This window comes from Carlito syrichta, unplaced genomic scaffold (assembly GCF_000164805.1).
Source record: "Carlito syrichta isolate Samal-C Ts95f unplaced genomic scaffold, Tarsius_syrichta-2.0.1 Scaffold316213, whole genome shotgun sequence".
Classification (NCBI taxonomy): Eukaryota; Metazoa; Chordata; class Mammalia; order Primates; family Tarsiidae; genus Carlito; species Carlito syrichta.
In genome coordinates, this window is record NW_007260309.1 from 155,130 (window position 1) to 176,447 (window position 21,318).

At 40.7% G+C, this 21,318-nt stretch overlaps 1 protein-coding gene across 2 annotated transcripts in view; it reads left to right on the top strand.

Annotated features, from left to right (window-relative positions):
* The first annotated feature begins 6 nt into the window (after positions 1 to 6).
* Positions 7 to 21,318, top strand: part of DNAJC13 (DnaJ heat shock protein family (Hsp40) member C13) — a 127,291-nt gene continuing 105,979 nt past the window's right edge. For both annotated transcript variants that reach the window (XM_021706936.1, XM_008073927.1), the window contains exons 1-2: positions 7 to 27; positions 19,968 to 20,048. In XM_021706936.1, the coding sequence (XP_021562611.1) occupies positions 19,981 to 20,048 (68 nt within the window). In that variant the 5' untranslated portion in view covers positions 7 to 27; positions 19,968 to 19,980. The remainder of the gene's footprint in view (positions 28 to 19,967; positions 20,049 to 21,318) is intronic.

A 21,318-nucleotide genomic window follows, 5' to 3' on the forward strand; every position in this document is an offset into this window, starting at 1 on the left:
CTGGAGCCTCTCCAGCCTCCCGCGAAGGTAAAGCGACTCCGGGCGCCGGGCTCTGGGTTCTGTCTCGCCCTCCCTGCGCCGTGGGGACCGGGGGTCTCGGGGCGGGGTCTCCGCTGCTGCCGCTGCTCGGGAAGCAGATATCCCCCACACCCCGGCTGCGGGTCTCGTTCCTCCGTGCGACCCCCTCCCCCAGCTCGGAATGACACTCGCCTGGGTGCTGCCCCGGTCAGCCCCAGCCCTCTCCTGCCTGATTTTCCTGATTTCTACCCGCTAGGCTCCCACCACCGACCCGCAACACACCCTCACCCACACGTCTTCCGCTCGCGCGGGCTCCACCCGGTGATTCCCTCCAGTCTTCGTCCGAGCCCCTTCCCGCTGGACGCCCTGTCTCCTGGGTCGGCGGCCTTGCTTCCCCACGCGTCCTTCAGGGACTCTGACTTTCGTCGCTTTGTTTCGTTTTGTGAGGAAACGAGCACCCACGCTGTCTCTGCTCCAGCCTCTTCCTTTTCCTAGTCATGATTCCCCCGGGCTTTCCCTTCCTGCGAAGTAGCTTATTCGCAGTGGCCTTTCCTTGCCTGCTGTGCCTTCACACCTGAACGTGGCCTTTGGAGCGGGTGAAGCAGGACTGGGACGCTCCGTGAAGGGGCTGTTGATTGCGTGTTTGAGACTTAGGAGACTTGAGAAGAGTGCCCCTTCGCTTACATTGTCCTCTCATTAGCCACTCTTTTCTGGAGGTTATTTCCTTTATCAGTTACTTGGGGGGAGGGGGGAGTAAAAATTTCCCCCCAGTGTGGTGGTGATCTCCCAAAAGTAATTATTTCTCGCTTCTCTTCTTTGCTTTTCTCTTTTATCTCCTTCTGATTCCCCTCGAAAAGAAGCATCTCCCAGACGCCATTGCTTTATACTGTAGTTATTTTGAGTCTTTGGGGGATATAGTATCTTCAGAAGGGAAAGTAAAACTTAAGGATAATTCTTCAAGACCTGCCCCCAGTCATGTTTTTCCTGTGCTTTCTTTCTCAGTTTATGAACCTGATAGATTTCTAGGTTTGAAAGTAGTGTTGTAGGGTTTGGAAACATTACAGTGATCAGATTTTGTAGAATATTACCAGTACTCTGAATCTTTAGGGGTATGAAACTGGGCTTACCTTTAAAAAAAAAAAAAAAGGAAATTATAGAAACTACGTGTCAGAAGTTCAGTATCCTGAAAAGACTAGATGTCGCATTTCCTTGGTTTTTGGAAAAGGCTTTATTGGTCGATTTAATATAGAACATAAATTCTTGCTAACATTTTAAATGTAATGTGAAACGATGTTTAAGTGGCAGTATCTCTCAAAATTGGCTTGTGCTATTAATATTACTGTGCTTTCAGGGAGCATAAATCCTTGTGTAGTAAATGTTGCATTATACTCCTTGTTTGAAAACAGGAAGTAGAACTTATTAAGGGAGGAAAAGAGGAGTCAGGGTTATTAAGAAAGAGGAATGTAAAGAACTTTAAGGCCGGAGTCCAGTTCATGGAAAACATCTGCACTTGTATTCCACTGAGAGACAATGGATATTCCTCTTTTTCTAGGTGGTGGTAATAAATAGTCTAAAATGTGTGAATGTGATACAGTGTTAAAAAACTTCGCTGCAAACAAAATACTTAAGCTAAAGTAAAAAAGTAGCATCATCAATGAAAGACAGTTATGGAATCATGGAAAGCGTGAGCTATTTGTAAGAATTTAACCGTTATCCACAAATAAGTAGAAACTGGTTGTCCTAGTGGTCTGTAACAATACCAGCTTTTTACACTTGTGAAAAGGTTGATAGTGAAGTCTGGCTCTCAATAGATACTAAGTCAGGGTTGAAATAAAAAGGGTGTGTTTTAACTAATTTGGCTCCATTCCTCAGCCAGTTCTTTTTACACAGGTGAATTAAGTTTCTGTTACACATACCTTTACCCTGCTTCTTGAGGTACTTAAAGTTAGTAAAATAGAAACAAGGCTATACAGATAAACTGCTGCACAAATGTGATTGCCACTAATAGATTTTGGCCTAAATGTTCACTGAGATATTTGGCAGTGGTTAAAGGGGAGTTGTTTTCTGAATGAGGTCCTTTGAGTCAGTGTTTCTCAATTTTATCAGACCCAATAAAGGTGCTCTTTTTATACAAAATAGTTTGTAACACCTTCTTTATTATCCTGAAATAGTTTATAAATAGTATAACAACTGGCTTTGGCCCTGGGACAAAAAGAAGGTTTGCTGTCACCTTTGAGGAAGAACTAGACTAATTTCAAATTCATGATTTTTTGGAAACCCTATTAAAAACTGAGCCCACAGAGCAAACCACTGACCAAAAGTTTAGGGAGAGACCGGTTAAGAGAGAAAGAGGGTGGGGAGGGAGGGAGAGAGTGTAAATTTGTTTACTGTTATCAAACACAGCTGGACAAAAAGAATGATGAACGCTAAGTACAGCATCTTGCAAGCGCTTTATCTATCAATCTCACTGGGTCTACTCCTAGAAAAGATTGGAAGAACTCTTGGGGAGTATTTGTTGTGCAGACCTAGAGCAGGGAAACAGCAGCAGAATTTTCAGGAGTGCTAAGAATCTCTGCTCTTCTTTTCCCCCTCTGTCTCTTTGTGGAACAAAAGCTTTAATTTGTGGGGAGCAGGGCATCTTTGTTGGCCCCAGTTGGTGAACATTCTTTCAGCTGAAGGGGTAGACAAGAGAAAAAGAAGCTTATGCCTGAAAGAGGGTCCTTGAGCCCAAAATTGCAGCCAAGGGCAGTCTGGAGAACCAAGAAGGCTACACCCCTGAGATCTAGAGACTTAGTTTTTGACTTAGATTGAACCTTAATCAAAACAGACTGCTTCCCCCACCTCCTGCCACCAAACTAGGAGGTTTCAAATTACAGATGACCTCGAAATACTACTGGGAAAAGAATTAGATTATGGGCAGCATAAAGAATCAATCCAGCATTGCTCTAGTAAACCACCCCACACCACAGACAAACTGTTTTGCAGATATATGAAGCTTGTGTTAATTGAGAATAACTATAGCAACAACAGATTATAGACTCAGCCCAACTCCTAACTAGAATAACACAAGCCCTGTACTAAAGGCCTCACAAAGAAATGGCATGCCCATTTACAGTCATAGAAGTTATTCATCTCAGTTTCTACTGTCCTTCACAACATGTCCAGCTTTCTTTATTTTTTTTGAGTTGGAGTCTCACTCTGTCACCCAGACTGGAGTGCAGTGGCCGCTCCCGGCCACCGTGGCCTCGACCTGCTGGACTCCGGTGATCCTTCCGCCTCAGCCTTCCGAGTAGCTGGAATTACAGGCATGCCCTCCCACGCCCGGCTGATTTTTTGATTTATTGTAGAGATGAGGTCTCGCTGCCCAGGCGGGTCTCAAACCCGCGGGCTCAGGCAATCCACTCACCTCAGCCTCCCAGAGGCGCGGGATCAACAGGCTGAGCCACTGAGCCCGGCTCATGTCCAGCTTTCAATGAAAAATTTCAACATACATGTGAATGTGTGTGGTTTATTGACAGTGTAAGGTATATTTGTGAATTCTTACGTGACTCATTTCAGCTGGGCAGTTTTCTGCGTTCACCTGGTATGTGTTGGGACTGAAGTCAGGCATAAGCAAGTGTGAAATTGTATCGTGTGCAAATTGTTTAGAGGAAGCATATCTTGTTGGAATAAATTCACATTATCAAAAAAGTATCATAGCAGAACTGACTATATATATATTTTTTACTTTAATTTTTGTTTATTTATTTTTTTGAGTTGGAGTCTCACTCTGTCGCCTAGACTGGAGTGCAGTGGCCGCTCCGGGTCACCGCAGCCTCGACCTGCTGGGGTCCGGCGATCCTTCCGCCCCAGCCTTCCAAGTAGCTGGAACTACAGGCGCGCGCTACCATGCCTGGCTAATTTTTGATTTATTGTAGAGATGAGGTCTCACCAGGTTGCCCAGGCAGATCTCGAACCCGCGGGCTCAGGCAATCCACTCACCTCAGCCTCCCAAGGCGTGGGATTACAGGGTGAGCCACCGAGCCCGGCTTCTTTTTTTTTATGATAATATTTTTTATTATGATATTGTGGGGTACAGTTAAGAGTTAGGTATACAATATGCTTCATTCAGGCACCCTTGTTGATAAGAGGTGTCTCCCCGTTCCCAGACAGATATTTACTACCGTTAATCCCATTATATATTTCAATATGGGTAATTATGTATGATTATACCAAAATACACAATAGAGTTGTCAGAGGCATGTACCTTTATATGGAATCGGTTAGATTTTTGATGGAAACATTGATGGGTACACATTTGTCAGAGTGATGACTCAAATTCCACAAGTGGAATTGTCATTAGAATTGTCTGAAATGAACATGATAATGTGTAATATCTTAATTTACATAATGGTTGCATTCCTGGAAAATTTATGTATATTAAATCCTGTAAAACACACTTTGTGGTTAATGTGTAAGATGGCATTAGATTCTAGGATTCATTCATTATAAATAGGTTTTTACCTATGTGAGTGAACTCTTGGACATTTGAAAGTTGTGTATTGAGGATAGTTCTGTAATCTGTGTAGTGTTCCCCACGCAAATGGAGGGGCATCCCATCCTAAACATTACTTTAGTTCAACTTTTTTTTTTTTTTTTTTGAGTTGAAGTCTCTCTCTGTTTCCCAGGGTGGAGTGCACTGGCATGCTTGTGACCACCGCAGTCTCAACCTCCTGGGCTCAGACGATCCTTCCGCCTCGGCCTTCCAAGTAGTTGAAATTACAGGCACAAGCCACCACACCCTGCTAATTTTTTTATTTATCGTAGAGGTGAGGTCTCAGCAAGTTGCCCTGGATGGTCTCGAACGTGTGAGCTCAGGCAATCCTCTCACCTCAGCCTCCCAAAGTGCCGGGTTATAGGCGTGAGCCACTGCACCCAGCCGAGTTCAAAATTTTAATCAGCGGTTTTCATCACATTTTTCTGCTTCTGCAGTGTTCGTATGGTCAGCACATGCCAGTCAATAACACCTCTTGCTATAGGGATTGATTCTTAATCAGGTGAACTCTTTTGAGAATCACAGATTTGGGGGTAACTTTGTTGCAAGTAACGCAAGCCAACATGGTTATGGTCATCTTGCTGATTGAACCCTCTGCACCCAGAGACATCAGATCACCTACCAGCAACTCAACTGCACTTTGTTATGGAATAGTGAAAAACGAATCACAGCATGTGAATTAGTAGAGCATTGGAACCGATTATTTTATTGTAATGATAGTTGGCTCATAATGGGATTTTGAGCACTGAGGAACTTATTTATGACAATCAAAATTTTATGTTTTATTTTCTTTTATTTTAAAATTTTATGTAGTAACACGTGCAGCAGTCCCCGACAGTGCATTACAGGTTCACTGGTAACATATTGCTCAATAGTATATTTGTTTGACATCTTCCATTTCGTGTTTTTCCATTTGAGCAGACAATGCAGTCTCATTTTCTTCTTCCCACATTAATAGTGAGTTATTGTCCAGTCTGTTATTCGAAGATGATGTGGGGAGTACGCACTTGTGATTCCTGAAAATCACTTCTCAACGGATCCATCAGAAGCTTGACAAATTTCAGATGGGACATAGGTTTTTCATTGCTTTTGAATGGAAAACTTCAAGGAAACATTTGCGCTTGCATAAGTTTGTCCCGTATATCGCCAGCAATCTCTTTATGTCCCAGAGAGGGGACATCCGTGCTAGATTTGCGATGTCCCCTCAGAGGGGACATCCAAATGCAAAGGGTTAATATACAGTTATCTGTGCAAAGGTGCATTTAGGTGTGGTTCAATCAAGAAAAGTAAACATAACTTGCTAGTAGTTATTTTCAGATTCTCTTAGCAACAGCCTACATATTTGAGTTTTGCTTGTACTTTTTATGGACTTCTTATGAAGAAGCGTGATCTCTAAAATCTGGGATTTTTTAGTTTCGGCACTTTATAGTTGCCCTTAGAAGCAGAACACAGTGCCTAGGCAGTGGTACCATATTTAGCACATGCCCTGTGGTAATATCTCTTTGCAGTTGTTAGTCTCCCATCCAAGCACTAACCAGGCCCCACCAGGCTTAGCTTCTGAGATCAGACAACATTGGGTGCGTTCAGGACTTATTTTGGTAAGAGTTTATGTAATCTTTTGATTAGCAGAACACCCCTAGAGCAATTTAAAATAATTTAATGCTCTGATTTTGTCAACTGTAGTAGCCAGAACTTAATGAAGGATTGATAAGGTATTGAATGTAGACTTTAAAATTTCATAAATTATATGCTAATTTCACTAACATTTAAACTCTTATACATGGTTGTCTGTGTTCCTTAGTCATCTAATCTATGAGGTTTCTCCCTCAAACTTGTACTCAAGACACAAAATGTATTTTGAATGTTGGTTGAATCTTAGAGCAGATAAGCCATTTTTTCTTCTAAATCTTAGAGCTACTAAGTTTACTTTTAAAAGTGAAACTTTCCTTTTAAAAAAATAATTTGGAAGTGTTCTGTAAATTGTAAAGCACTATGGAAGAGGTAGAATTAATAGGTATTTCAGAAAGAACTAAACTAGAAACCTGTCTCATTTCTATTTTGTGTGGGTAAAAGGGAAATTGAAGCAACTTAAACTCCTGTCTTTTTTGTTTGTTTTTGTTTTTTTTTTGAGTTGGAGTCTCACTCTGTTGCCCAGGCTGGAGTGCAGTGACACGCTCACGGCCACCGCAGCCTTGACCTGCTGGGTTCAGGCGATCCTTCTGCCTCAGCCTTCCAAGTAACTGGAACTACAAGGCATGCACCACTATGTCCAGCTAATTTTTTGATTTATTGTAGAGATGAGGTCTTGCCGAGTTGCTCAGGCAAGCTGGTCTCCTACGCATGAGCTCAGGCAATCCTCTCACCTCGGCCTCCCAAGTGCTGGGATTATAGGCATGAGCCACTGCACCCAGCCAACTCCTGTCTTTTCATAGTATAAAGAGAAAAATGATTAGATATTAGGATGCTTTAAAACTTTATTCAAGTTGTATTTGTTGTAGGTTTAGGAATTTTAGTTCCCCATTATGTATTTACTCTAGTGATAGGAAAAATTGGTTGCTGAAAATCTCTTGCTCACTAGGGCCTTTTAAACATAATAGAACAAGATGCCTGTTTGTGAGCTGCAGAAGAGTTTTTTGAACTAGTACACATTGTTCTTGTGTAAGTCATGTTATGTCTCATAGGACAAAATGAAATAGAAATTAGGTCTAGAAAGCCTACAACAGTGTATACAAACTTGTCTGGGTGTGGTGGCTCACACCTGTAATCCTAGCACTTTGGGAGACCAAGGTGAAAGTTTAAGGACAGTAGCTCAAGACTAGCCTTGGCAAAATAGCGAGATCCTGTCTCTACTATTATTTTTTATTTTATTTTTTTGAGTTGGAGTCTCACTCTGTCACCCAGGCTGGAGTGCAGTGGCTGCTCCCGGCCACCACAGCCTCGACCTGCTGGGCTCCGGTGATCCTTCCGCCTCAGCCTTCCAAGTAGCTGGAACTACAGGCGTGCGCTACCACGCCCAGCTAAGTTTTTGATTTATTGTAGAGATGAGGTCTCGCCAAGTTGTCCAGGTGGACCTTGAACCCGCAGGCTCAGGCAATCCACTCACCTCAGCCTCCCAAAGGCGCAGGATTACAGGCTGAGCCACCGATATTATTATTTTTTAAAGTGCACAAACAAAATATGTAAATGATCAGTAGCAGTTATTTCCAAGAATTGCTTAAGTGAACCTGTTTCAAAAACACACAGGTGGCTATTTCAGGAAGAGTCACAGTAATACTTCTTTAATGGAAAAAAAGGTTAGTTTTGTTTATCTGCCCAACAGATAAGGTCTATTTGTCAGAAATACAAATGACTCCCTCAGATGACATGAGTGTACATGTTATGAAAAGAGAAGAGCTAGGTCTCTTTTTCAACACTTGATTTTATTGTGGAATAGAAAGGGTCAACAAAATGAACTGCCGTAGTGTGTTTGCTCGCCTCCCTCTCATCAAGTTGTTTCTTCAGGTTTAGAGGTTGCTTTTGAATTATCTTGCACCTTTATTTCGTGACTATATACCTAGTTTCTAATGGAAAGGAATCAATTTTTTAAAAAGAATGGAGGAGATTTACTAGTATTTCACCTTCCTTGTGGAAGTATTTAAAAGTCAATTTTGATGTGGCAGACAACGCAAACACTGCAGTGTTATGGCTTCTGGGCAGTTAGTTGGAGATGTGATTGTTGGCTGAAACTTGGTGTTGCCACTGGCGTTCTTACTCTCGAACAACACTTGTCTCTGGAGGTATCAGGTCCTTTAATCAGTTTAAGGAAGCCTAAGATGGAATTAATAAAACGTTACTTTGTTTTCTATTTATGATTGTTTAAGATTCCTGTTAGCATCGTACACACTATACATTCTGATTTGTTGTTCATTTAGAAGAAAATGCTTTTACCTATACTTGAGTCATATATTAAAACAAAGCTAAAATTAAAAATTAAGAAAGAAGGTTAAAGTTCATATGGCAGTTTTTCTCATCACAGCACATTCTACCCAAAACAGCTTAGTTGTAGCTTTTTAATCTGGGTAAAAATTAATGTTCTGTTAGCCATTTATGATTTTTTTTTTTTTGAGTCGGAGTCTCACTCCGTCACCCAGACTGGAGTGCAGTGGCATGCTCATGGCCACCGCAGCATTGACCTGCTGGGCTTAGGCGATCCTTCTGCCTCATCCTTCCAAGTAGCTGGAATTACAGGCATGCGCCACCACACCGGGCTAATTTTTTGATTTAGTGTAGAGACAAGTCTCACTAAGTTGCCCAGGCTGGTCTCAAACCCCAGCCCTTTATGGTTTTTATCTTCTATTTGAAACTGTGGTAACCTAGTGACATAATTTATTCAGTTTTTTAAATCCAGTTAGATTTTGAATCCAGTTATGAACAAAACTAGTTCCTTAAGAAGCTAGCATACGGTATATTTCTTTAGTTATTACTCAGTTAACCTTTGCCTTAGCAATGGTCCTCCTTCACCCTGTATTTTCAGTAATTATAACTGTATGAGGAAGTAATATGCTTGTAAATTAGTTCCTATGATGTAAATGTCCACTACATTTTTAGGTGTGATTTTGTAATGTAGCAGGTAAACGTTTCATAAGGAGAGTTTGATCAGAAAGGAAAGGCAAGCTCACAATTTCCCCCCAACATGTAAACATTTTCACCTACAGCCAAGTTGAAAGAACTTTGCGTTAGACACCCACATGCCTGCCTTCAAGATTTTTACTGTATTTGTTTTGTCACAGATCTGTCCATCTTTCTGTCTATCTAGTAATCCATCTTTTTGTGTGTGTGTGTTTCAAAGCAGATTTACATTACTTGAGAGCAGGGCTAATGATGGAAGTAAATTCTCTTCTTACATTTTACAGACTTAGTTTCCTACCTGCTTTCTGCATGTCATCATATTTGTGTAAAAATTGCTTCCAGTAGGTTGTGCAAAATACATACATCCTTTAAACAGGTAATTGGCCTTGATGATGCCAATTCTTTCACTAGTGTATTTTTTTTTTTTCTGAATACTCATTCATCCTGGGCTAAATGAACATTCTGTTTGAGTTTTTACTTAACACAAGCCATACAGATATGCTTATTTTGTTATATGTGCAAAGTTCTTTTGCTTATAGCCTGGTTGTATCTGCTTGGGTGTCTGGTGTTGTCTCCATTCTGCTTTTATTCTTAGTGTCAATTTGGTGTAGGCTTCTATTCAGTGGACTCTCAAATCCTGTGGTTTTGTGTCAAAACTATGTATGTACTTCTAAAAGATCTTTCTTATTTTGTCCATACATAATTTTAAATGGATTGCCAGTATCACTGCCAATAATAATTTAGAGAATGCAAGAATATTGTATTATTTGAAAGCACGAAGCAGTGGAATTCATTGGAAAAGATGACTCTAGCCAAAAGCCAGTGTTGCTCTGAATCTGGCTTTTTAACCCTTAGTATAGTTCTATCAGAAGAATAAACAGAAGTGGCAAAAAGACTATGGTGGTTGTGTGATATTGGGATATAGAATGAAAACAAGTAAAGCAAGCTTGCAAAAATTGGAGATGCTTTCAATGCAATTCAGTTACAAAGGACATGTGTAAATTTGAGCTTCTCCCTATCAAAAAGAATAGGGAGTATTTGAGAATTTGCAATATGGAACACTAATGCAGGAATGAAGAAGATGACATTTAAGTGATGATAGTTTAAGTATATAAATTCTTGCTAATTTAAGTATATAAATTCTTGCTAATTTAAACAAGGGGCAGAATGGCAAATGCTGATAATATGACTGCTACCAAGTCTCATTCAACAGTATACATGTTTTTCGGTTGGATAGTTAATTGTTGCTTAGAGCATGTGCCTATCAATGTTATTGATATCTGCTTGATACTTGAGCTTCTGATACTAGAAACTCTGCAGATTTTTTCTCATGAATAATAGGAGTTAATGGTTGCTTAAGAGTTTTTGCCTGTAAGTAATTTTTTTGAACCACTTTTAGAGCTTGTTAAAGAATATGTACAGAGAATTATTGACTGGAGGTTAAGCTTATTTTGCGGAGTTGTTTTATTTATTTATTTATTTATTTTTGAGTTGGAATCTCACTTTGAGGCCCAGACTGGAGTGCAGTGGCCGCTCCCGGCCACCGCAGCCTCTACCTGCTGTGCTCCGGGGATCCTTCCACCTCAGCCTTCTGAGTAGCTGGAATTACAGGCACGTGCTACCATGCCCGGCTGATTTTTTGATTTATTGTAGAGATGAGGTCTCACCAAGTTGCACAGGCAGGTCTCGAACCCGCGGGCTCAGGCCATCCACTCACCTCAGCCTCCCAAAGGCGCGGGATTACAGGCTGAGCCACCGAGCCCGGCTTGCGGAGTTGTTTTAAATCAAAATTTCATCTGTCATGATTATCTTGACCTGTGTATATATTTTTTCTTTGTAAAATCTTTTATGGGAAAGATTGTGAGAATTGTAATTGTAAGAATAAAATAACAATAACACCACCGACAATTAAGTGATACCTTCTTGTATGTCATCCAGTTTAAGAAATGTGGTGTCTTGGTATAGTTATTTTTGAATGGTGAAGTAAAAACTGGATGCTAAGTCAATAAAACATCATACTTTTGAAGGTAGAGATTCTAGGTTATATATATAGAATAGTAAAAGGATTGAAATTAATACAAAAATTCGAGGGAATTGAGTGATTAAATGTAACTTTCCTCCAACAGATGCCTCAAAGGTACAAGTGTCAGTAGGCTCTTGAAAATAAAACATAGAAATATGGAAAATAACTGTTGCTTATCTGGAGCAATACAGTTAAAATACCGTGATGATGACTATGATTGCATGTACTGTTTTTTAGTCTTCTGAGCCAAGTGCCTTGCTGACTTCTTTATTTGTGTGACCTCATTTAGTCCTCACTGCAGGCCTTTGGGACAGTTATCGGTCCTATTTTATAGATGCACTGTAATTTGAGAAGTTCAGAAACTTTTGTTCAAAGTTACGTAGTCAGTAAATGGCAGTCATTACTGGACTGTCTTCGGCCATGAATAATATTTTTAAAGTTCTCTGCCCTTATCTTGGTCAGTATTAAAATAACTACTAACTTTAGTGTGATGTGAATGTAGCCTGTTGTGCTAGTCCTTTGTTAACATAGAGCATGCGAGAGAGCAACTCTGGGGTCAGTGCTTCAGGGATGCATTCCAGAATCTTCCCAGATTGAATTGACACTTGACTACTATACTTGGAGGACCCCTAAATTGCTTCACTCATTTTCCAGTTGTCCTCTTGAAATTGTTCCAGCTCTCACTTTGAATGGTGTACATTTGGTATGTAGTGTCTTATCCGGTTTCTTATGCATTTTTCTGATCTTTATGCATTGCCACTACCTTCTTTTTATTTTTATTTCTGAGTTGGAGTCTCTCTCTCTGTCGCCCAGGCTGGAGTGCAGTGGCCTGCTCCATGGCCACCGCAGCCTCGACCTGCTGGGCTCAGGTGATCCTTCTGCCTCAGCCTTCCAAGTAACTGGAGCCTCAGGCATGCCCACCACACCTGGCTAATTTTTTTTTTAATTGTAGAGATGAGGTCTTGCCAAGTTGCCCAGGCTGGACCATTACTTTCTGTAATGAGTTATCTGTGTGTCTAGAGGTAGCCTCATGGTTTGAAAGAATTAATGCAGTTTTCAGACCAATTGCCATTTTTTGGATGAAGTAACTTTATCAAAAGGTAATTGAGATTTTATTGAGAATGTGAAATAGATTTACTTGAAAATGTAGAAAGGTTGATCTTGAACAGATCTCAGCCTCAGATCTCATTAATCTTGTTATATTAAAGGCTCAACATTAGTTAAAATAATTGTTGAACACTCCTTAAAGAGTATCCTGAAATCATATATTGGTAACCAATTTTTTTCATTATATGTTTGCTTTGAACATTTGTTTTAAAAATGTTTTTAAAGCCTATCTAAAGATGGTAGAGTATTTCACCTTTGGAGACTTCTTTCTTCTTTTATTTCTTTTGTCCTGTGTTGCTTATAGTAATTTGTTTCACTGCTTGAAATTGTAGGTTTCAAAGTTATTTCTAACAAGTGCCTAACCATCTTTCCAGGTGAAGATGATAATTGAAACTAGTTCTAAATCATTCCAGAAACATGCTGTCATATGATAAATCTATAATTATATGACCAGAATGGATTTATTTTGATTTCCTACAGGTGAGGGCAAGTTTTAAAACTTAGGTGAAGTACATAACTTCACCTGTTTGAGAGGTGAGGGAAAAGACACCACGTAAGTAGACATAGAGTTAAGCAGGAGTAGATATGGAGTTTAGCAGCTTGGCCCAAAGCCTGCCTGTTGCGTGATCTTGGATAAGTGATTTAATTTCTCTAGCTCTCAGTGTTCTTGTCAATATTATGGGAATAACCATGCTCATACCTCAGTATTGTTATGGGGACAAATGAGATAAATGCATGGCAAATGCCTAGCCTAATCAGTAACATAAGATTACTTAGTAAAGATTAGCTGTCATGTATTTTCAGGACATGTCTTAAATTTTTAGATTAGTATCACCTTGCCTCCTCAACTTTTAGATGGTCTTTAATGAGGTTTTAAAATGGAGTAAGTGTCATCCTGATTTCCATTTTGAGGCTATGCAGCCACTAATAATAGCATTGAATTATCTCACTATTTCTTTTTCTTTTCTTTCGTTTTTTGTTTTGGAGTCTCACTCTGTTACATGATCATGGCTACTGTTGCCTTGACCTGCTAAGCTCCAGCGATCCTTCTGCCTCAGCCTTCCAAGCAGTTGGAACTACAGGCACTCACCCCCATACTCAGCTATTTTTAAAAAATTTATTGTAGAGACAAGGTCCTGCCAAGTTGCTCAGGCTGGTCTTGAACCCCTGTACTCAGACAGTCCTCTCGCCTCTGCCTCCCAAAGTGCTGGAATTATAGGCGGGTGCCTCCTTGCCCAGCCAGAATTATGTCATGTCATTATTTCTAGGGTTGACTTGTCTACTTAAGTGGGTGTCTCTTCCCTCACCTCTCAAATTTACCCCTACCAAAATATAGCATGATTGAAGGCAAGCTTTTCAGATAGAGGAGCAATTTTCTTTTATAAAGAACACTTCCATTTTACTAGCCTTTGTTAGATGCAGAGTAATGGTATCATTTGTTGTTTTCCCAGATATTAGAGACAGAAAAATTATTACTGATATTATATTTGTTAGGTCAGTGAGCTGAGCCAGTGCTGCGGATATACAAAAAATTGCACAGAAATTAGATTAGGAAAAACAGTTTCTTTAGAAAGTAGATCAGAGAAAAAGGGTGGACCCACCTTTTCAAGATGGGAGAGGAGGCCGACTCTTAAGGAATGTTTGGTGGGGAATGCTTGAGACCAGGGGTTTTTTAAGCTTCCTTTCAGGCCAGCATTCATAGGAGCTGACGTCATGGTCACGGGTTTGTTTCTTGTATCTCTGACTACCTAATGGGTGGGTGGGTCAGTCAGGAGCTCATGGATAAAGGTGGGCTGGTAGCTGGAGGGTGGGCCAGTCGCAGGCGTGTCAATAGAGGGTGAGCCGTTAATTAGTTGGAAGGGAAACGCTTGGAGCAAAAAGGTTAATCTTAATGTCTTGTGACTGGCCTAGGGTTCTGGGAAAGGATTCTTATCATGTATGTGCTCAGGGTGACCAGAGAAACTCCATTTTGGGCTCTGTTATTTCAATATTGCTGATATCCTGGCTGATATTAGCCATAGGAATTTCTACCAATGTCCAGAGACTTGAAGTACTACTTCTGTAATCCTGCACTGTAGTTTCCTGTTGCCATTCTAATCTACCTCAGTGATACAGTACGAGGGGAACCAAAATACCCAGGAATTTATTTTAAAATGTGTATTTATTCTTATGTGTTTAAGCTTCAGTCATTTTTTTTTTTTTTTTGAGTTGGAGTCTCACTCCGTCCCCCAGGCCAGAGTGCAGTGGCACGCTCACGGCCACCCCAGCGTCATAACTGTTGGGCTCCGGCGATCCTTCTGCCTCAGCCTTCCAAGTAGCCAGAACTACAGGCATGCACTGCCACTCCTGGCTAATTTTTGTTTTATTGTAGAGACAAGGTCTCGCCAAGTTGCCCGAGCTGATCTTGAACCCGCGGGTTCAGGCAGTCCTCTCGCCTCACCTCCCAAAGTACTGGGATCATAGGCCAAGCCACAGTGCCCAGCCCAGCCACATTCAAAGTACTCTTTGTTTGCTGCAGTACACCTATGGAGACATTTTCCCCACTTATACAATTTCTTAGCTCATCAATTTTGATGCCTGTTTGTGCTTCTGCTGTTTTTTGTTTCACCGCTAACATGCAGGCAAAATGTTTCTGTCTGACTACTTTTTTCACCTGGGGAAACAAAGTCACATGGGGTGAGATCTGGTAGATAGGGAGGGTGGGGCATGGGGTCATGCTGTCTTTGGTCAAAAACTGCTTAACAGTGTGGGCAAGGTATGTTGTCTTGGTGAAAGAATCATCTGTTTGTCACAACTTGGGACATTTCTTCTGCAAAGCGTGATGCAACCTTCTCAAAACTTCCACATAAAAACTCTGGTTGACAGTTTGATCTGGAGGAACAAGTTCTGAGTATACTCTAAGAGGCCTGCCCTTCAAAAGATAATTCCGTTTTTAAGGGGGTCCCCCTCGTGTTTCTTCTTACAGGCCAGGTGGGCAGTAGTTAACGTCTATATTACCATGTTACACTTCTCTCCCTTTTATCATTCCTAACCTAAAAACTCTGTGGGGTCTGGTGTTCTTCACTTCCAAATGTTTGAGTCTTTAAAAGGTGTGGGTAAGCCTTCTGTTTTTTTTTTGTTTTTTGTTTTTTGAGTTGGAGTCTCACTCTGTCACCCAGACTCAGTGCAGTGCCTGCTCCTGGCCACCGCAGCCTCGACCTGCTGGGCTCTGGCGATCCTTCCGCCTCAGCCTTCCAAGTAGCTGGAACTACAGGCGTGTGCTACCATGCCCGGCTCATTTTTGATTTATTGTAGACATGAGGTCTCTCCAAGTTGCCCAGGTGGGTCTTGAACCCACGGGCTCAGGCCCTCCACTCACCTCAGCCTCCCAAAGGCGCGGGATTACAGGCTGAGCCACCGAGCCCAGCTGGGTAAGCCTTCTTAATGTAAACTTAATTTTAATTCCTCTCCCAAAAGGTCTGTTTGAGTTCTATATCACCAAGTCAGCCTGTGAGGTCATTCTTTAGGATTATTTTTTTTGTTATTAAATGTGAGATTATTTTGTGTTTATTCCCCCTAGTGGATTTATTAGAGATAGTCTTTATTCTTTCTGGGTCATTTCTTATGTTCTTTATAGTTGTCATTTTCAAATCTTTTTTTTTTCGCTACCTTTCATTTTCGTTTTAAAGTCCCTTCATGATATCAGCCAATTTCCTCTCAAACATACTTTCTCTTTTCTCAGTTTTTCCAAGTTAGGTCCTTGGTACAGAGACAGCTGTTCCTATATCTTAACCTGTAGACTAGGTGTACAAACCCACTCTTCAATATTAGTCATTCATCTTTTCTGTCTTCCTTTCTCTTCCATTATTCCAAGCTTCAGTTATAGTATACAGGGAAAAATATCTATGTATTTCACTTTTTTGACAAGTCCTCAGAGATGCGACCAGGTTTTTTTTTTCTTCCAGCAATATTGTTTGCTGCAAATGATTCAGCAGCCATGGATAATGCTTGCGTGGTTTAATAAATCTTACTTGGTTGGCTGTATCATTCCAGGTCCAAAATCTAGGAACAAACACACAAACGAAACACCACACCAACTATCAGGACTATATTTAGCTGTCTCTATGCTCACCAATAGGAAGTTGTCAGTTGACTGTGATTAATATCTTCTTTCTGGTAATAGTTAAGGTTTCTCTAACCTTGGTCCTACTTGTGGCTCTTTTGTTATTCTTCAGAGCGTGAATTAATGATGTTTTTCCATGAGGTTTGACAAAGTCCTATTTGGGAGTACCTGCTAGAGAATCAAGTTTGAAGTAGACAACAGAATTGCCCTGGGATTGCTGTGTTTCATTCATCTGCTCACATACTGAGCGCCTGCTTTGTGTCAGGTACTCTTGTAGTCTCTGTAGGTATATTAGTGAGTAAACAGACAAATCTACTTCTCTTTGTAGATCCTAGTAGAATTAGATGAATAATAAGTTGCACATTAGAGTATGAAAGGTACTTTCAGTGTAAAAGAACAGGGTAAGAGTGGATAGGAAGTAGAGTATGAGGAGGGGGTGACAATTTAAAGCAAGACAGTTAGGGTAGGCCTCATTGGGAAGGTAACATTTGAACACAGATTTGGAGGAGGTAAAGATATAAGCCACGTAAACATCCGGGAGACAAATATTCTATGTAGAGTGCAAAGGCTCTTGCTAATTGGTAACCAAAAAACAAGTGAAGAAAGCAGTTTCAAAATATAGGTATCCAACTCAGGTAAATATCCAGGAGAAATTAAAATGTGTTCACACAAGAATTTGTATATGCATATTTATAGTTGCATTATTCATAATAGCCAAAAAGTAGAAACAACACCAATACCCATCCCTTGGCAAATAGTTAAAGAAAATTCGTGTATCCATCCAATAGAGTATTATGGGCAATATGGCCAACATAGGCAAATCCATAGCGACAGACTGTAGATTAGTGACTGCCAATTGCTGAGGGTGAGGTATAATGGGGAAGGACTGCTAACAGGATTTCTCATTGGGGTAATGAATGTGCTCTAAAAATAGTGGTGATGGTTGCAGAACTCTGGATATTACTAAAAACCACCCAGTTGTATGCTTTTTATTATTTATTTATTATTTATTTTTGAGTGCAGGCTGGAGTTGCAGGGGCACACTCACGGCCACCGCAGCCTTGACCTGCTGGGCTCAGGTGCTCCAGCCTCAGCCTTCCAGGTAGCTGGAACTACATATGTACGCCACCACGCCCAGCTAGTTTTTTGTGACTTATTGTAGAGAGGAGGTCTCACCAAGTTGCCCAGGCTAGTCTCGAACCCTCTGGGCTCAGACAGTCTTCTCTCCTTGGCCTCCCAAAGTGCTGGGATTACAGGCCGAGCCAGTTATGTACTTTTTAAAAGAGTAAAGATTCAAGACCCGCCTGGGCAACTTGGCGAGACCTCATCTCTACAATAAATCAAAAATTAGCCGGGCGTGGTAGCGCGTGCCTATAGTTCCAGCTACTCGAAAGGCTGAGGCGGAAGGATCGCCGGAGCCCAGCAGGTCGAGGCTGCGGTGGCTGGGAGCAGCCACTGCACTCCAGTCTGGGTGACAGAGTGAGACTCCAACTCAAAAAAAAAAAAAAAAAAAGTAAATTTATGGTGTGTGAATTGTATCTAAAAATGCTGTTATGAAAATGTTTTTGAATGAAAATAGATTTATAGGTTTTTTTCTAATTATGTAAAGAATACTTGCTAACTTTAAAAAATTCACAGTCTATAAAGGTATAAAACAAACTCAGGTTAAACCATTCGGTTTGCATTTTTGAAATTTTGGTATGTATCTTACAATATTTTTTAGAGTCCATTTCTAATTATTAAGGCCAGGCATGTAATAAAGACAGTGCCTAGGGATAAAAAGGTTAGGGAGAAATAGCCCAGTCACAAAAGAAGAAATAAATGAACTGTATTCATTTTTAACTTATAAATGATGTAGTATTTTCGAAATTTATCAGCCTTTCATCAGTAGCCATTGCCAACAATTTGTCTTGTCAAATTAACTCAGTTTAAATTTGTTAATGGAATAAATCAATTTGGAATTTATACACATCTGTGTCACAGTCAACAAATACTGTACATAACATGGTCTCACAGCGTGTGAGTGTTAGGGAGCTCATTCTACTTGTGATTCATCACATAAGTTCGACAGTCCTATTCTGTCCTTTATCCTGCTCAACCAGAGGATATAGCTAATCAAACTGCCGTAAAAGTATCTAAAAACTCTAGTTTGTGTCATTACCTTGATATGACCTGCAAATATTTGCAGCTACATTGTGAGTAGCTCTGTTCTAGTATATATATACAATGGAAATACCATATAGCCTTAGAAATCGTCTTGCCAAAGAATATTTAATTACGGGGGAAAGCTTAATATTCTTTGAAAACAGCCTAAGCAATACCAATGTCAAATTTTGTGTAAAACATTCTTTCTAAATATAAGAAGGAAGGCTAGGATGATTATCTTTTGATGCTAGGGTGAAAGATGGCTTGTGAACATTTTCAGTGTCTTAAAATTATGTTTGTTTATTTCTGGAGACGAGGTCTTACTCTCTCACGTGGACTGTAGTGCGGTGGTGCCATCACAGCTCCCTGCAGACTTGACTTCCTGGGCTCAGTCTTCCTGCTTCGGCCTCCCAGTAACTGGGGCTGCAGGTGCGCTGTCTTACCCTGCGCATCTTGAAAATTTTTGTAAAACCAGGCATGGTGGCTCAGGCCTATAATTAGCACTTTGGGAGGCTGAGGTGAGAGGATTGTCCTAGTCCCTGGGTTCCAGACCAGCCTAGGCAACTTGGTGAGACCTCATCTCTGCAACAAATAAAAAATTAGCTGGACGTGGTAGTGTGCACACCTGTAGTTCTGTCTACTTGGATTGCTGAGGTGGAAGGATCGCCTGAGCCCAGCAGGTCGACGCTGGGGCAACTGCGAGCGTGCCACTGCACTCCAACCTGGGCTACGGAGTGAGACTCCTAACTCGGGGGGAAAAAAAAAAATTTGTAGAGGCGGGATCTCACTGATTATCCAGGCCGGTCTCAAACTTGTGGCCTTGAGTGATCCTTTCACCTCGGTCTCTGAGTAGCTGGAATTCCAGGCGCGAGCCACCATGCCTGGCGGGAAAATTATTTTAAATTCTTCTTTACAACAAGCCCTTTTAAAGTGATAGCGATGGTCAAGTGCTTAGCAGCTCAGCAAAAGTCTTTTAGAATCGGCTGGGCATTTGACAAGCATTTTTAGGTGCCCATTGTGTAACATTATTCGGCAGTGTGGCATTTGAAGATTCAATTTCTTTCTCTGGCCTTTTTTATTTGACTCTACTTACTGAGGGAAATTTTAGTCCGGGGAGGAGAGAGGCGACTGAGCAGGTAGCCACAGTGTGGCGCTAAAGGCGAGGAGGGTTAAGCAGGCCGGATCCTGTTCTTAAAACGGGGCGGAAGGGCCGGGTCGAGGCTGCGGTGGCCGGAGCGGCACTGCACTCCAGTCTGGGCCACCGAGTGAGACCGACACAAGAAGACAAAACAAAGCTCTGTGGTCTTGTGGGGGTGTATGGCAGGCTATGAGCGTGAGAGAGATCTCACAATGCCTTTGGTATAGGAGATAGAGGAAAATTACGGATGTGCAACACTGTACTAAGGTTCACCCGTACTGTTATCTTCCAGGTTTGAGCACAAAATGAACGTAATCAAGGAAAATAAAGATCTGGCGTGTTTCTACACAACAAAACATTCATGGAGGGGAAAGTAAGTGTTTTCCTGTTGGTTCTGTTTTTCTATGCTTCTGTAAAGTACCATTTTAAACATCACTTCATTTCAGTATCTTGAATGGTGTACAGTTCAGTAGTGCTATTCAAGCCCTTCTCTTTTGGAAAACCTGCATATTTCAAGTGTAAATGCTGTGTTTAGAATAAATTGTTCTTTTTTCTTTTGACGCTTTTAGTGTTCTGAATCTGTTTTGGGAAAGAATTTGGTAAGAATCACAAGGAAATTAAACCAGTTTGTCCACCTTCTTGGATGCTATCAAGTAATGATGAGGTTATGCAGTCATAGCAGTGCTAACTGCATCTGTATTACCCAGAGACTAGCCTGTTTATAATCCACATATTTTCACGTCCACTTGACTGTCAGAGAACTTAACAGCATTCTGGTGGTGCTTGTAATCTTTTTTAGGCCTGTCATGAATTTAAGATTGGCTTTACTCTTTTATTTTCTTTGGGAGACAGCAATGGCATTTTTTAGTAGGTTCCCCCTAAGACCAAGGTAAAGGCTCCTGTTTCCTCTCTGCAAGGTAGGTGGTGATTCCTAATCCCTCACATTGTTGTAAGGATTAAAAAAAGTGATGTGGAGTGTATGAGCATTTTAAAATTACATCTAAGTACACTGAGTATTCAGTGACTGGCACCCATTACCATTACAGGAGAAGTTTAGTCTCTGTTCCTTTTGAGTAGTACTGAGTAAAATGAGTGTGTCCCACTCTGACAACTAGGTGACCACTTTATTCTGAATCAGGCCTCAGGATGAAATGTGACTCATGCACAAAGCTAATAGCTTTTGTTCTTATTCTTAACTTTTTATTTTTTAGTCACTGGAGAGTTTGGTAACTTCTTAGGATGATAAAGCATCTGAACTCTGTAGTAGTTCTGGTTTGCATTAGCAAACTAACTATAAATTTGAAAGATTTAAGCATTTGATTTTGTTGTGAACTCCTAAATTGGAACATAATTGTTACTCTTGCAGAATACTCATCTCTAGTCTGTTTTTCTCTAGTTAGGTGTGTTGAGCAAAGTCAGAAAGTTGGTATGTCCATGATAGTGTGAGTCTTTTTAGTTCTTAGAATCAGCCTTAAAGAATATTAAGATTTAAATGATCCTTATATTTTCCTCAAGTGGTAGATTGCTCTGGCCATCATAATATAACTTCTGTGTTTAATATGATTGTAATATACTGAGTCATAAATTCTTTTAAAATATTTAAAGTTATTTTTTGTGAATTCTTTTTTTTTTTTTTTTTTTTT